The sequence below is a fragment of the Cervus canadensis genome, chromosome 2 (assembly GCF_019320065.1).
Source record: "Cervus canadensis isolate Bull #8, Minnesota chromosome 2, ASM1932006v1, whole genome shotgun sequence".
NCBI lineage: Eukaryota > Metazoa > Chordata > Mammalia > Artiodactyla > Cervidae > Cervus > Cervus canadensis.
Genome location: NC_057387.1, coordinates 97,527,671 through 97,544,845, shown reverse-complemented (window position 1 = coordinate 97,544,845; position 17,175 = coordinate 97,527,671). Strand labels below are relative to the sequence as shown.

Genomic DNA, 17,175 nt, shown 5'->3' with positions numbered 1-17,175 from the left:
GGTCACTGCTGCAGGCTCCAGGAAAGCCCAGAAGATGAGGGCTGTGCAGGGCATTGGGCTTTGGTGATAAGGAAATTTCTGATGTTCAGGAGGCCAGTTTCAGTAAATGAGGCAGTGGAAGCCACGTTATAAGGAATTAAGAACTGAGTGGGTAATGAGGATGCAAAGGTGGTATATGCAGACCAGCTTTCAGTAAGTTTGGTTGTTCGTGGAAGGAGAGGAAAAACAGGCAGAAGGAAACCTCGTTTAATAATGTCCACTGGGAACTCCAGGCCCCCTGAGACTGCTGCAGGAGCTGCGGGACCCCTCCCTTCTCTCTGCCCTGTCACCCACCCCCTGTGATAGAAAGGCCTCAACCTTCCCCTCTGCTGCCCTGAAGCGCACTGTGTACCTAGTGCAGGTAGGCGCCTGCATGGAGCTCCCACCCGCGGGGCGAGAGTGGGGGCCAGACTCAAACAGAGGTACAGGTGGATCAGTTCCACCTGTGCCACTGCCTTGTTATTCAGCCACTAGTCGCTTATAGGTGAGTAGGAAACCCACAGAAACTGAAACACCTCAAACCCTCCCTCTCCACATCCGAGGAGCATCCAGGAAGCAGGCTGATCAGGAGTCTGTAAGCTGCAAGTATCCGAGAGCATCTGAAAGTCCAGGACACCTGCCAATGCAGAGGTCTGCTGACCGCTGTCCTGTGTCTTGGGCAGATTCCTGTGGATCCACAGAGCAACGACCCAAGTCAGTCGGACAAACAGGACGTGCTCTGCATGTGCTTCAGCCCCTCTGAGGAAACGCTGATCGCCAGCACCAGCAAGAACCAGCTCTACAGCATCACCATGTCCCTGACAGAGATCAGCAAGGTGAGTCTCGCCAGCAGCGCTTCCTGCCAGCCGGGGGACTGGTCACCACTAGGCAAATTTTAATCCAGTTCCTGAGCATAGGCCCATTCACCACTTTATAACAAAGCGAAAGAAACTCTAATTTCAAAATGTCCTTGTAGGAGCACTCCAATACCCACAGGGGGCCGGGGTGGGGGACACCAGAATCTGATTGTTGTAGCCTCTTTGGGTGGCATCACTGACTCGATGGACATGAGTTTGAGCAAGCTCCGGGAGTTGGTGATGGACAGGGAAGCCTGGCATGCTGCAGTCCATGGCGTCGCAAAGAGTCAGACATGACTGAGTGACTGAACTGAGCCTCTTTGGAAAACACCGTGGAGGTCTCTCTCGGATTTAAATTGTACCTATCTTTTCCTCAGCAAGCAAGTGTACTTCAGGTATTTAATATACTGCAGTACTTTGTGCAGTCCTGTGCATGGAGATGTTTATGTGTAAAGGTTTATCATTGCTTTTGTTTTTAAATAATAAAGAAAGCCGGTATGAATACACTGTAGATATTGTGGCAAAAAGGATAAAAAAGAAGCACTTTGTACTTATAAAAGGTTCACTTTATCAAGCAGACATTACAGTTTTAAATTTGTATGCAGCTAATAGCATGGACTCAAAATATAACCTGCAAACTTTGGCAGAACAACAAGGAGAAAAAACCACCTACAATCACAGGAGGTTTTAATATATCTTTCTCAGCAATGATGGTTTTTAAAATAATAAACCTATTGAGTTATTCGTACACTATACAATTCACCTACTTAAAGTGTACAATTCAATGGTTTTTCGTACATTCATAGAGTTATGCAGCCATTACCACCATTAATTTTAGAGCATTTCTTCACTAAAAAAAAAAAAAAAATGCTGTTTAGCTATTATGCTCCCATCATCCCATCTGCCTCCCCCAGCTCTAGCCAGTCACTAATGTCTTGTGTCTCTAAATTTGCCTTTCCTGAATGTTTCATAGCAATATGTAGACTCTTGTGACTGGCTTTCTTCACTTAGCACAGTGTTTTCAAGTTTCATTCATGTTCGAGCTTGTGTCAGTACTCCATTCCTTTTCATAACTGAATAATATCCCATTGCATGGATACATCATTTTTGTTGGTCTAATCATCAGTTAATGAACATTTGGGTTCTTCCACCTTTTGGATATTATAAATACTGCTGCTCTAAACATCTATGTACAAGTTTTTGTGTGGAAATACGTTCTTATTTTTCTTGGATATTTATCTAGGAGTGAAATTCCTGAGTCAAGTAGTAACTCCATATTTAACCACTAAAGGAACTGCCAGATAGTTTTCCCAAAGTGCTGAACTGTTTTATATTCCTGTCAGCTGTGGACAAGTGTTCTAACCTCTATTTTTGTCAGCACTTATTCTTATCTGATTTTTAATTTACATTCATAACAGTGGCTGGTCTGTAGTTTTCTTGTGATGCCTTTGTCTGCATTTGGTATTGGGATAATACTAACCTCACAGAATGAAGTGCAGAGATAAGGTGGAAAAGAGAGTTGCTTTTGCTTCAACACAGGGGAGATTTGAGTGTATTTAAAAGCTTTTAGGCTAATATGTAAATCATTCTGTCATATACCCCAGACTAAGACATTTTTATCATTTCACGTGGGGGGACCTCATTCACAAGGACTCAGAAGGGACTGATGATTTGATGGCTGGATCTTCAGTCTGTCCGCTTTCTCCATGTAGCGGGTGAGCTCACTGCATAGAGCTTCTCTCCCTGCTGTTAGGCATGCCTCTCAGAGGGAAGGTTGCCTGGAAAGGAGAGAACCAGACCAGAGAGCGGGATCTTCTGTAGAATGGAGGGTTTTCACTCTCTCTCCCAGGATGTGTGAGTCTCCTGCCTGTATCCACATGTACACTCTGCCCTTAGGCCCCTGAATTATACTCTGTTCAGCTTCCAGAGTGATCTTTTCAAAACCCAGATGTGGCTGTCACAAAATTCACATGTTCCACCACCTCCACCTTTGTCACAGCCTCAACCCCTCAGTGACCTTCCGGTGCTCTGAGAAGAACCGAACTATGTGCACGGGGCTGGGTGATGTCTGGTCCAGGCTGCGCTCTGCCGCCCCATCCCATCACTCCACCTGATAGAACGGGCCCTTTGATCACTAGGAGTCTGCATGTTCCCTCTGCCGAAAGGCATCAGCACTCCTGCCTCTGCCTGGGGCTCTCATCCTCTCCTCTCCCCCACGTTAGTTCTTGTTAGTTCTTGCTCATCCTTCAAGGGGGAAGAAAGCTACTAGCAATGTGCCAGTAGAGACAGGGAGGTTGAAAATATTAGAGAAAGTAGGGGAAGCAGGCAGAGAATGGGAATAATCTGTGCCTACCCCCTGTTGGCTCAGACAGTAAAGAATCTGCCTGCTATGTGGGAGACCTAGGTTTGATCCCTGGGTCGAGAAGATTCCCCTGGAGAAGGAAATGGCTACCCACTCCAGTATTCTTGCCTGGGAAATCCCATGGACAGAGGAGCCTGTCAGGCTACAGTCCATGGGGATGACAGAGAGTTGGACGCAACTGAGTGACTTTCACTTTCACTCTCCACCCCCTCTTTCTGACAGCCCAGCACCTCTTTCTGATATAGCAGAGGGGGGTAGACTAGATGCAGGTAGTTTCTAAGTGGGGAAGGGTCTGAATTTGAGGGAATTGCCAGCTCAGCCTTTGTCTTGGCTTGTGAGCAGTGTATACACCTCATTGAGTTTCCCAATTATCACTCCTCATGCAGAAGTCCCAGGTATAATGCTTCTGATGACAAACACCTGAAATCTATGGAACATGCAGACCCGTGCAATAGGATACATTTTAACTTAAAATCATTCACCCAGTTCTCCTAGCTGCAGCTGATGGAGTCATACAGTCTCTCTGCAGAGAAATTTGGGAGTACTCATTAAGATCCTTAACACCATTCAGACCATTTTGCCCGTATTCCATTTCTAGAAATGTATGTGTTGTGTGGGGCCCAACCTATTGGTAGTGAAGCCATCAGCTAGGAAAGCTGGAGGCACTCACCCTCAGCTGCATCTCTCCCAGCAAGCCTGACACACACTTGCCCCACCAGGGCCAGTGCTGGGGCCAGACAGGCCCTTTTGGTTCTTATTACAGTTGAAGGATGCTCTTGAGCAAAATCCATCAGGGAACTTTGAGGAACAAAATTTCTTACTCACAGGTCTTGGAGGGTACATAGCATGCCCAAGGGCCATATGCAGTGAGGCCATGGGTAAAGAGAGAGGCAGACAGGGGCTCTGCCTTTATCAGGGTTTGGGGATGGGGTGTCAGAGTTTTGAGAGTTCACTATTTTTTTAATGGTCATTTAGTTATGAGTGTGGGAATTAGGGTACAGGAAGAGTGGGATCATTCAAGAAGTCAGTTAATTAAGTATCCAGGGCTTTCTACAAAAGGGATCCTCAAGGGTGGGGGCAACAATTCTTTAGCTGGTTGTTTTGCTGGTAACTGTCATACAACTGCAATATGTTTATTCAAGCTGGAGGTCCTTTGAAATAGATGCCTTGAGACTCAAAAACTTACTGTCAGGAACTTACTCTACAATGTCTAAAGAATTAATCAGAGAGGTACACAGACTTACTTGCAAGAATATTTAGTCCATGTTACCCCTTGATAGCAAAAACTTGGAGACCACCTAAATGTTCCCACAGTAGAAGAATGGATAAATTAAATCCTGGTATATTTATAGGATAAAATATTTTATTGCCATTAAAATGTTTTAAAATAATAATAGCATGGGGAAATATGCATTATGTTAAAGCAACTTGCCCACAGCCTGATTTCTGTGCATCTGGGCCAATTAACATCCATAAGCAGTAATGAGAGCTGCAGTGCCTGGCCAGTCTCTTGCTTCCTCTGCTCAGTCTGATTCTGTGTGATTTCTCCAGGGGGAGCCTGCCCACTTTGAGTATCTGATGTACCCGTTACACTCGGCATCCATCACTGGTCTAGATACTTGCATCCGCAAACCCCTCATTGCCACCTGCTCTGTAGATCGGTCCGTCCGCATCTGGAATTATGAATCAAAGTAAGAAATGAAAGGCTTTGCTACTGGGGTATGCAGGATTTCGGCTGTTAAATTTTCCCATGCAAATTATTTTAGAGAGTTTTCCATTTTAATTACTTAGAAGCTTTCAGCTGGAAACCTTCTATAAAAAAATCAAGTCCGTCAGACTTCCTTTTTCTCTTTTCACTCTTGCATGAGCTAGAAAATCACTTTGTACTTTATTAAGTGTTTACTGTGTGCCATATACTATGCTTGGCCCTGGGGACATAAACCAATATCTCACCTCCTTACCCTCCTGTGTCCTTAGACCTTTCCTGTCCTCTCGCCTTCCCCACCCCACCCACCACCCTCACTGGATCAGTTCTTTGTTTCATGGAGCTCTCCAGATCACTGTTTCCTCCTTTCAATGCTAATCACTGCCCCAACAACCCTCACCTTCCAATGATTTTATCCTCCGGGCCCAGCTTCCCTGAGAATCTCCAGCCTAGCTTGGCCCCAGAATATAACTTCTTTGCTTTTACATATAGCTGCTGGGGCTGCTAGGGAAAGAATTGTGCAATACTTCTGAGTTGGAGATCTGGATGGAGTTGTGTCTTCAACATCCCTAAACACCCCTTGATCAGTCCCTCCACATGCCATACTCATTGATGAACACTGTCCTCAAGTAACCAAGATCTAGAAAAAGAGGCACCAATAATTACAAGCAATAAAGTATTCCAAATGCTGGTATAAAAATACATACCAGATACAATGGAATGCTCAAGGGACTTAGTGGGCTAGACTTGTATTCAGTAATGTATCTTTTTCACAGTTCTTTGGAACTATTTAAGGAATACCAAGAAGAAGCTTATACAATCAGCCTTCACCCATCTGGACACTACATTGTGGTAGGGTTTGCTGACAAACTACGCATTATGAATCTACTTATTGATGATATACGTTCTTTCAAAGAATACTCCGTCAGAGGGTGCAAAGAGGTAAGAACTTCTGGAGGTAAGTATCTTGGAAAGTCAGAGTTAAAATATCACGAGCTAACACAGCCGAAGAGGTAGACCAAAGAATGTCTTAGAGAATTTTAGTGGCTTAAAAATCTTTCCGCCAAAGTTACTGAGTATATTGGTCCTATCCCTTTTCTTTTTTGCCCACCAGAGCATATCTTTGAACCAAACCGTGTGAGATCCCACCTGCAATCTGTCCTCTCTGTGACTGTGGAGTAATTTTTTTTAAGCATTGAAAAGAAAGTTATCACATATTCAGAGTCACAGTTGGGAGGACAGGGTTGGCAATTGGGAGGGATCAGGGAAAATGAGCAACGGTGAAAGACAGTAGCAGCCTGTCTGATTTCCCCCATCCCCATCCCGAAGATGACTCACAGAAACAAGACAGAGCTTTAAAGCATCACTTTCCCACTCTGAGACTTCTTCCACAGGCAAAATGAGTATTCCACTCTCTGATCCAAACAGCTTCATGACTCATGCACATGGTGGCATCAGCATCTTGGCCAGTATGAGCTATAGGAATAGTGACATCAAATAGGCCAATTCTGAGTTTATTTATTTACACCTTCCCCAATTCCCAGTCCTACACATGGTGTCAGCATGAACTCTTTGGGAAAAGAAGCTCTCGACTACAACCTCCAGGTAAACCACTCTTTCTTTCACTCTTGCTCTCTCCCTGTATTTCCCTACAGTGTTCCTTTAGCAATGGAGGTCACCTGTTTGCTGCAGTCAATGGGAACGTGATTCACATTTTTTCCACCACAAGCCTAGAGAATATCTCAAACCTGAAAGGACACACAGGGAAGGTAAGTGAGTGAGCAGTGTCCAGGGAAACAAGGGCACAGAGTCAAACATCATGCTGGCCAATGGGATATAAGAGAACAAAAGAGAAGTGATTCTTTTCTTCTCGGAGGTCCCTGTCTAGTTGAGGGAAAAGACAAGAAAACAAATGCACATACAGATTTAAGTACTAACTGCAGAAAACTCAATGAAAGAAGAATACGGGTTGTTAGAAGAGGAAGTGATGAGGAGTTGACATCATGAAGATTGGGATGTTCACAAAGGCATGGTCCTAAGGAGTGAGTCAGAATTAACCAGACAGACCTAATGGGTCAAATCATTGCCAATAGGGATCCAAAGACCCTGAGATGGAGATTGCTAGAGGTAGAGGAGGAACTATCTGTGGTACTGAAACACAGGTATCTGGAATAAAACTTGGCATGAGCTGAGATTGGTGAGGTTTGCAGGGCCTGAGTTCTTGAAATCTTGTTCATGGAAACTTATAGGCCCTGGTAGCTCAGCTCGTAAAGAATTCACCTGCAATGCAGGAGACCCCAGTTCCATTCCTGGGTTGGGAAGATCCCCTCGAGAAGGGGTAGGCTATGCACCTCCAGTATTCTTGGGCTTCCCTGGTGGCTAAGTCGGTAAAGAATCACCTGCAATGCAGGACCCCTGGGTTGGGAAGATCCCCTGGAGGAGGGCATGGCAACCTATTCCAGTATTCTTGCCTGGAGAATCCCCATGGACCAAGGAGCCTGGTGGGTTACAATCAGTGGGATCACAAAGAGTCAGACACCACTGAGCGACTAAGCACAGCACATACTTTATCCTCCTTTTTCCTTGAAATCACTGAAGACTTTCAGGCCAAGAAATGATATGACCATATTTGCACTTTACAAGATTACTTTGGCTGCGGAGTAAAGATTGTATTGAAAGGGATGAGGGTAGAAGTGGTAAGGAGATTGTTGTCTACATGATGATAGTATTTTGGAGCAGGATGGAGCTGGTACCAATAGGAAGAAATGTATGCATTCAAAAGATATTTAGGAAGTTAAACCAGTAGTACCTGAAGGTAAAGTGGATATGGAGCGTGAATAAAAGGGAGACGCCAAAGACTGAAAGGGTAAGAAGTCAGCAGATGAATTTAGATAGAAAAAGCAGTGGGAAAGAAAGGCATTTTAGGCAGCAGCACGTATCACAGGTGAGGGGATGGGAGTATAGAACAGGACGGTGGTTTGTGGTTTATAGGCTGGAACACTGAGCACATCTGAGAAGTGATACAAAGAGGAGCTGGAGAAGTTTGTTGCATCATGGAGTGTGTGTGCCATGCCAAGGAACTGGACATTAGTCTGTAGGTGATGAGAAATAACTGGAAGGATTTAAGAAAATAAGTAATGGGATTAGATAGATAATTTTCCAGACAGTATTGAAAATGGTTTAGAGGGGAGGGAAGTTGGAGTGAAAGAGGTCAGCTAGAAAGTGAGGGTGAGAGAGGAGCTAGGAACTAAACCATGGCTTTCATAGTAGGGACAGAGAGAAGGAAGCTATTAAGCTCCATTTTGGACATGTTGTTTGCTGTGTCCAGGAGTGTGGTATGTGAGAGTAGAACTCAGAAAGAAGTCTGGGCTAAAAATCCCAATTCAGGGAATTAGGTGGTAGTTAGTGGAAGTCAGAGGCGTAGATTAGATCACTAAGCGCTCGTGCCGAATCTGAGATCTTGGTCAGGAGAGAGGTGACCAACATGTAAGGAACTGGTAAAGAGAGAGACTGCAAATGAAGGTTCAGAGAGAACCTGGAATCAAGGAATGGTATCAAAGAAGCCAGGGAACTAGTTTCCAGACAGATAAAGAAGTCAGTGACCATTGACTTCAGCAACTTACAGATCGTAAGTGTAAGTGCTGTTACACACAAGGGTATTGAGAGCTACTGAGCTTCCTCCACTCCAGCAGTGTGATTGCCGAGACGTAGAGGAAGGCACAGCAGGGGAAAGTGATGCTCTTTCTAGAACCAGGCACATCCCCATAGGAAGCCCTGTCTCACCAACCCGGGGAGCAGCCATTCGTTCCATCACTTTACCAGAATTTATAGCACTTGTCTCTAATCAGGGATATATGTTAGGTTTACAGGTGTACTATTAAAAGAAACTACAAAAACAAACAAAGAATACAGATGGAGCATGCAGCTAAAACCATGCGTATGTGGAAATTTTTAACATTAAACATGTATTGGAAAAATGACAAAGATGAAAATCAGTGATACAACCATCCATTGAAAAAGATAAGAAGTAGAACAGCAAATTAATTCAAAGAAAACGAATTGAAGGACATCATAAGGATAAGAGCAGGATGGAACAGAGAACATTTACACAATAGAAGATCATCAAAGCCAAACTTTGTTTTTTGAAAGCCCAAAATGGACAAACCTTTAGCAAAATTGTTTAAGAGAAAAAAGAGAGAGAAGATGTAAGTAACCAACATGAGTAACGAAAAGGGGGTAATGAAAAGGGGTTATCACTACAGGTCCGATAGATATTTTAAAAGATTATAAGAGAGTATTATGAACAACTTTATGTAAATAAATTTGAATAAATAGATGAACTGACAAATTCCTAGAAAAATTGAATCTTTAATTTAAAACCTGACAAAACTGTCACTGGAGAAGTATATCGAATTTTAAGGGAAGCATGACACTAATCTTGGGCAGAAAAAAAACTCTTCTAGAAAATTTTTTTAAAAAAGTAAATACTTGCAGCATTGTTCTAGGAGGCCAGCATAGTTGTGATACCAAAACCTATCAAAGACATCACAAGAAAGGAAAATGGTAAACCATTCTTTTGTGTGAACATAAAGATGTCCTAAATAAATTATCATCAAACCAATGCAGCAGTATGTTAAAAGGATAATACAACATGGCCATGTTGATTCATTCTAGGAATACAACATTGTTTTAGATTTTGAAATCATTAGTGTATACCACATTAATATAGTAAGGGTGAAAAAGCAAATGCTTATCTCTATAAATCCAAATCTAATAATCAATAGCATTAACAGTGTATCAGTAACATAACAGATTTAAAAAGTACTTAAAATAATGGGGAATGTACTTTATTATAAAAAAAAATCTTGTATAAGACATTTATTTTAAAAGCCTACAACAGTCAGCACAGTTGATTATGAAGTTGTGGAAGACAGAGAACAAAACATGATGCCTTCTGTTAGCCTCGTGCTGAGTTCTGTCCAGTGCAGTAAGGCACGAAATGGAAATACACATTAGTCCATGTGTTGTGCTTAGTCGACCGCTCAGTCATGTCCAACTCTTTGCGACCTCATTGACTGTAGCCCGCCAGGCTCATCTGCCCATGAGAATTCTCCAGGGAAGAATACTGGAGTGGGTTGCCATGCCCTCCTCCAGAGGATCTTCCCAACCCAGGGGTCGAACCCAGGTCTCCCACGTCGCAGGCAGATTCTTTACCATCTGAGACACCAGGGAAGCCCAACATTAAGTCCATGGGGCTGCCATAACAAAATAGCCCAGACTGGATGGCTTATGAAGAGCAGAAATTTTTCCTCACAGTGTGGAGGATGGGGAGTCCAAGATCAAGGGGCCAGCATGATCAGAAGAGGGCCCTCTTCCTGGTTTCAGACTTCCTGTAGCCTCACATGGTGGAAGGAGCGAGCTAGCACTCAGGGGTCTTTCCTAAGAGCACTCATCCCATTCTTGAGGGGAGCACTCAAGACCTAATCACTTCCCAAAGGCACCACTTCCTAATACCATCACCTTTGAATGTCAGGATTTCAACATAGGAATTGAAGTGGGGCTGATGAGAGGAACATTCAGACCATAGCAAAATAAGAGGCATGAAGGTTGGAAAGGAAGAAATAAAGCTATTACCACGGACAGTATAACTGAGTTTGTAAAAAATTTAGAGAATTTGCAGATAAACTATTAAAATTAGTGAATCTGGGAATATTGTTGGAAATGAATTGATTCTATTTAAGTCCATTTTTACATAATAGTGACAGTCAAAAAATGTAATTTAAAAGGTAGAGCTCGGGCTGAGCCATGACTGAGGATGTGGCTGGTAGGACTGGAGTCGTGGGAACACCCACAACGGCATCCAGTTGGCCAGGAGGTTGGCTACTTAGGAGATTGAGCAAACGTGTTGGAGATGTTAACGTATTGGAGATCATGGGAGCCAGTCACTCTGTTGGAGAAGGGAGTTACAAATATGGAAAAGGGAAAAGGTTAGAATGTTGTTTTTATTTGGCGGTTTTGTTCAGTGACTTGGTAAACGAATTCTGAGAAGTCTTTTCTTCTCCTGCAGTGGGCAGCCTCGGATGTTGCTGCCCAGATGTTTTTCTTTCTTGATCTTTTAGCCTAGGTTACCTAGGGCTTGTCCCTGGGCTGACCTAAGCCACTTAATTAGTCATAGATTATGCTTAAGGCCCCTTCCCCAGTTATATTTTCACCCTTTACTGTTGGATTTTTGTTTAGAAAACAGAAAACTATGATTTTCCTGTCACGGTTCATGGAGTTTATGCTTTTGCTCCATGTTTAGCCAGAAACTAGTAGTTTCGAGGTTCCCTCTCTGACTGTACCTGAGAGGGTGCAGCCTCAGCCATGCACACCACCTTCCAGGCTGCCAGGCATAGCATGATGTGATTTCTAAGCCTGACTTCCTGGGAAATGCCACTGGGTCAGAAGCTTATTATTCAGTTAGTGTTGGTCAGAGATTGTGTTTAAACCCTTCGTGCCGGTGAGGCTTCCACCCTGTGTCAGTGGGGTTTTGTGCAGCATAGGAGATGCTTTCAAGTGTCCCCATATCCTGCTCTGATTGCTCCTGAGTGCGTGCAGCAGAGCACATACGTCAGCCTTCCTGATCCCCACGGTTGTCGCTCATCCCAGAAGGGCTCTCTCGACCATCTCCTTCCCTTGTTCTTCCTGCCATAATTCTGTTACTGCTCTGCCATTTTGCTTCTATCAGGGAGTTTCCAGCCTTCTCTTAATTGCCCTCCACCTAGATTTCCACCAATTTAGATGATGCCCGTAGGATGGAATTCTCCATGCTCTCTTCCAAATGAGTCAGTCTCCGCCAGCAGAGCTGTGGAGCTCATTGTCTTACGACCAATGTCCCCCTGGGAAGAAGTTCTGCTCTACCACACCAGAGCAGGGGTGAGGGGTAGCAACTTTCTTTCCCAAGAGTGACCTCCCTACTCTGTGCGTGGCGCTGGCAGCTGGAAAGGGGGTGGGATCCCTCATTGCTTCAGCTGTCCCCTCATGGTGTAGAACCCCCACTCACTGAGTTAACTGGGGCAGGGGCACCTGGGGTACCAGTATTCTCATGTTTCCGCACTTGGAGTAGAACTTCCACCAGCAGGTGGGGACCGGCTGGGGAAGGGAGATGAGGTCCTCTTGGCCACACGTGCCTGGAATAGAGCTTCTGGCTGGGGATAAGAAATGCTAGCAGGTTTCCCAAGATGAAACCATGTCCAATGACTAAGATCTAGAGGGGAGAGGGAGCCCCACCTTTTGGCTACAGCTGCCCAGAGTACACCGGAATAAAGTGTTTGAGGAAGAGGAGGGTAAAGGAGCGGATCAGCGCCTATGTACCGCAGTCCCTCCCGAGATTGAGTAGATTTTCTTGAGTGAATGTTTCTGCATTTCCTATGTGCCCTTAAGACAATTGCCAGAGACTTTAAATAACTGTTTTTATAAACTTTTTGGCCACACCACGAGGCGTGCAGGATCTTAGTTCCCCAGCCAAGGATCAAACCTGCACCCCCTGCAGTGAAAGCGTGGATTCTTAGGACCACCAGGGAGGTCCCTAAATAACTGTTTTTATGATTTTTAACAGTTACCTATTATGTAAGGGACAGGCCAGCTGAGGTTCTTACTCTGCCATTTGGAAGTAGCCTCTCTATGCAATTTTTGCAACTCCCTTTGAATATATATATATTTATATATATATATAATTATTTCAAAATAAAAAACTTTTGTAAAACATAGCAATGATTGATTGCAGCATTATAGGAATTATTATGATTCAGTCTTTATATTCATAAAGTGAAACAGAAATGAGAATGTTTTATCTTCAGTATTTTGCAAACATCTGAGGAAATAGAATGCTAACTTTCCTACGAAGCTATGATTTGTGTTTACTGAAAGGTATGTACCAGGAAAGGCCACTCTGCCTCAGCGTAGTGAATCACATAAGGGGTTGTCCTCCTCTTCTTGAGAGGGGTGTGTGTGTGTGTGTGTGAGAGAGAGAGAGAGAGAGAGAGAGTGAGTGTACATGCGCACTCCTAACTGGGCACGTCTTCCTCCCCTGTAGATTCGTTCAGTTGCGTGGAATACAGATGACAGCAAGTTGATTTCTTGTGGCACAGATGGTGCTGTGTACGAATGGAGTCTGTCCACAGGAAAGAGAGAGACAGAATGCGTGCTCAAGTCCTGCAGCTACAACTGCGTCACCATCTCTCCTGACGGCAAAATCATCTTTGCTGTTGGGTCAGACCAGACTCTCAAGGAGATTGCAGATTCCTCAGTGAGTCTGCCCCTGTCCCTCCTCTGGGCTGCTGCCTTGATCTGCAGAAGACAGCTTCCTGTGTTTACAGCAGAAAGGGGTTCTCCAAGAACAGGGCCCCTTCTTGGGAGAATACCTGCCTTCTCGTTCCTAGACGATCAGCTCAGTAATTGTTACCTCTGGAATGTCCTTCCCAGTGCCCACCTGACTCATTTAAGTTGCAGGGCCCTTTTCCATTCCTCCTTCGCTTGCTGACTGTAACTTCTCTCTTACCCTCCAGGGAAGGCGGTCAGCAGCATCTCTAAACTGCGCTCTAACCCTTGATTTGCACCTACTTCCGTGGGCTAAAAACAGAACTGTAGTTACTGCTATCACCTAAGCTTGCCTCCATAATTGTTTGGAAATCCCCAAAGTCTGAAATTTTAAAATTATGCACATTGGCTCCCGAATAGTTAAGGGAGGAAAGAAGAGCTTGGCAAGAACACTTCCTGGAAAAAGAGCAGTGTCCTCCTCCACGGGCCCAACCAAGAGGAGGGTATCTCTCCAGTATGCCCCCAGGTAGCCCCCAGTGTGGTGGTTTCCACGGTGCTGCACCAGAACAAAGCTTCTTAAAGGGAGGGCCATGGTTCACATCTCTTGGTATCCCTACTAGGTAGCACAATGCATGGCCCACAGAAAACCCTCGGTAAATAATTGGTGGCTAGGTGGCTGGGTGGGTTGATGGACAGTAGGGTGGATGGATGGATAGGTGGTGGGTGGATGAGTGAATTAAAGAGTGAAGGAATGAACTAATTCCCTGAGAGTGTAGTTTTGTTCCTACAATGGACATTAATAACTATTTGCTGAGTAAATTTATGATCCACATCCCATTATTAGTTTGAGATACACGATAGAGTAGCAGTCGAGAGCATACTCTCGGGAGCCTGAGTGTAGGTGGGTGAGTTGAGGTAACTTACCTAGCATCTCTGTGTCTCTGTGACTGTGTTTCATCATCTTTAAAATAGGGATGACAGTAACTACCTTAAGGGGTTTTTGTGAGGGTTAAATGAGTTACAACCTGTAAAAGCAGTAGAACGCTTCTGGGTATCTTACGAAAGTTTCCTTAGTGTTATTCCTAACTCCTAGATCTGTTTACTCACCAGTCAAGCAGCCAAGAAATATTTAGTTTGTGCCGTTTTATGTGCTAGACACTATGCCAGATGCTAAAAGGGATGGAAAACACACATTTTTAAATCCAGAAGTTGCCCTAATGTTGCTCTTAAAAGCAAGGAGGAGAGTGACATGGGGACGCTGGGGACACAGTTCAGTCCCTCGCCCTGAACAGAGCTGGCTGCGTTTCAGGTAATTCGAGAGATGTCAGCATTTGACGTCATCTACACGGCCATCGTCATCTCCCACTCCGGGCGCATGATGTTTGTGGGCACCTCGGTGGGAACCATCCGTGCAATGAAGTACCCGCTCCCTCTGCAGAAAGAATTCAATGAGTACCAGGCCCACGCAGGTCCTGTGACCAAGGTGAGGGGGACCATTTCCCTGGGGTTCAGTCCCAAATTCAGCTCTCAAGAGATCCATCTGGTCCTGCCCTCTGCGTACCTGCTTCATCCCTTCTCCCTCCCAGCATCTTTTCTCTCCCCTTATTTATTAATCCAGCCAAGTGTTCAGTAAACACTTACTGGCTCTTAATACTCTTTGTTTGAACTACTCCCAGGAATTTGTCCTAGGAAGTGGTCAGAGGTGCCCCTGAAGATTTATGTTCAAGGTTGTTCATCATATTATTTTGCATAATAATATGGGCCATTTGAGAGATGCTGGAGGGCCCCACTCAGCTGTCCTCTACAGGCCAGCACCCTCATGTCCCAGCTGCTAATGGCTCACAGCTGTCCTTCTCCACAGAGTTGCTCTGGACTAAAAGGAGACATAGCCTGGAAGATGAACCCCCATCCCTCCCCAAGGGCGATAACATGAGCACACATTTGTATATTGTCCTTCCATCCCCCCTTGTAAAAAAAAGCAGTATCCATGTTTACAATGGGATCCTGAAGAACAGGCACTGGGAAATGTGTTCTCTCTCCCTCCTCCCTCTCTTAACTCCAATTGAACAATACCAGCCCCTGAGGTTTTTCATTAAGTCCCAAACTTTAAATTGACTTGCCTGCAGACACATCCTTATTAGGAAAGGATTTTTTCATTATAAACCAGAACATTCCTGTACTGAACCTGAATCTTGGGTCCAAAGTAAATTACTATCACATATCTCTCCACTTTGCTTTAGAACCACTGAATTTTGTGGATGTTTACTTTTCTGATTATAAAAGCAAGACATGTTTATTTTAGGAATAAAAATCCTAATATCATCATTAATATAGTGATGCATTTTCTTCTACATTTTTGTGCATATGCTTTAAATAAATTAAGATCATACTGTATGTACTCTTTTGTTGGCTGCTTTTTTAAAATTTGTGCTATTGTAGGCATTTTTTGTACAATTAAATATTCCTCAAAAGCATGATTTTAGCAGCTATTCAAATATCCTATTAATGATGGATCATAACTTATTTATCTCATCTCTTACAACTGGGCGTTTAAATTATCCCATGAGCTCATGGATATCCTAGCCTGTAGATTCCTATGAGCATATCTCTGATTGTTTCCTAAGACTAAATGTCTAGACAGAGAGTGAATCCTGAGGGAAAGAGAGTGGCCATTTTTAAAGTTCTTGATGCATTTTGGTGATTGTGAGAAGAGAGTTTCCATAGTTGATACTTCAGTTTTCAGTTTTTATTTTGAAGTAAGTATAGATTCACAAGAAATCTAAAAGATAGCATCAAGGTCCTGTGTGCTCTTCACTCGGTTTCCCCCAGTAGTTGCGTCTGATGTACAGTGTCAAACCAGAAGGCTGACAAGGTGGGGTCCTAAGTCATTTTTTCTCATGCACACGTCTCATGCACACATTTTCTCATTCACACATCTATATGTGTGTAACCACCACTGCACACAAGACACAGAACTATGCCAGCACCACAAAGAGCTCCCTCCTGACCCCTCATAGTCCCACCACCATGCCTAGTCCTCGGCAACCACTAAGTCATTTTCCATTTCTGTAACTTTGACATCTTGATAATTTTATGTAAATAACCGTACAGCATATGTATGAAATTATCAAGATGTCAAAGTTATAGAAATGGAAAATAATCATACAGTACCTGGAGAAGGAAATGGCAACCCACTCCAGTACTCTTGCCTGGAGAATTCCATGGACAGAGGAGCCTGGCAGGCTACAGTCCATGGGGTCACAGAGAGTCAGGCACGACTAAGCGACTAACCCACAATCAAACAGTACATGACCATCTGAGAGGAGCTTTTTCTCACTCAGCATACCTTTGGTCTCCATGTCAGTTATTTCATATATCAATACTTTATTCTGTTTTCTCTGAGTAGAATTCCATCGTAAGGGCATGCCACGATTTGTTTAACTGTCTACCCCTTGTAAGATATTTGATTTTTCCCCCATAGGTTTTGGGCTGCTACAAATAAAACTGCTATGAACAATTCCGTACTGGCTTTTATGTTGACATAAGTTCATTTCTCTGGGGTAAATGCCCAGGAATACTGTTGTTGAATCATATATTGCAAGTATGTTTATTCAGTTTTTCAAGAAACTGCCAAGCAGTTTTCTTTTCCTTTCAGCAATACACAAAAGATCCAGTTTCTCTGCACCATTACCAGCATTTAGTATTAGCAGTATTTTTTTTTATTTTAGCTGTTCTAATAGGTATATAGTGACATCTCATTATAGTCCTCATTTGCATTTCCTTAATGACTAATAATATTGAATATCTTTTCATGTGCTTATTTGCCATCTGTATTACTTCTCCAATGAGATGTCTCTGTATCTTTTGCCCACTTCCCAATTGGATTATTGGGTTTTTTTAACTATTGATTCTTTTTTTTTTTTTTTTATTTTTTT

At 43.6% G+C, this 17,175-nt stretch overlaps 1 protein-coding gene across 1 annotated transcript in view; it reads left to right on the top strand.

Annotated features, from left to right (window-relative positions):
* Positions 1-17,175, top strand: part of CFAP57 (cilia and flagella associated protein 57) — a 67,104-nt gene that overhangs the window by 12,358 nt on the left and 37,571 nt on the right. The window contains exons 5-10 of the mRNA XM_043461644.1: positions 702-854; positions 4,789-4,928; positions 5,719-5,884; positions 6,598-6,711; positions 13,017-13,229; positions 14,550-14,723. Coding sequence (XP_043317579.1) covers positions 702-854; positions 4,789-4,928; positions 5,719-5,884; positions 6,598-6,711; positions 13,017-13,229; positions 14,550-14,723 — 960 coding nt within the window. The remainder of the gene's footprint in view (positions 1-701; positions 855-4,788; positions 4,929-5,718; positions 5,885-6,597; positions 6,712-13,016; positions 13,230-14,549; positions 14,724-17,175) is intronic.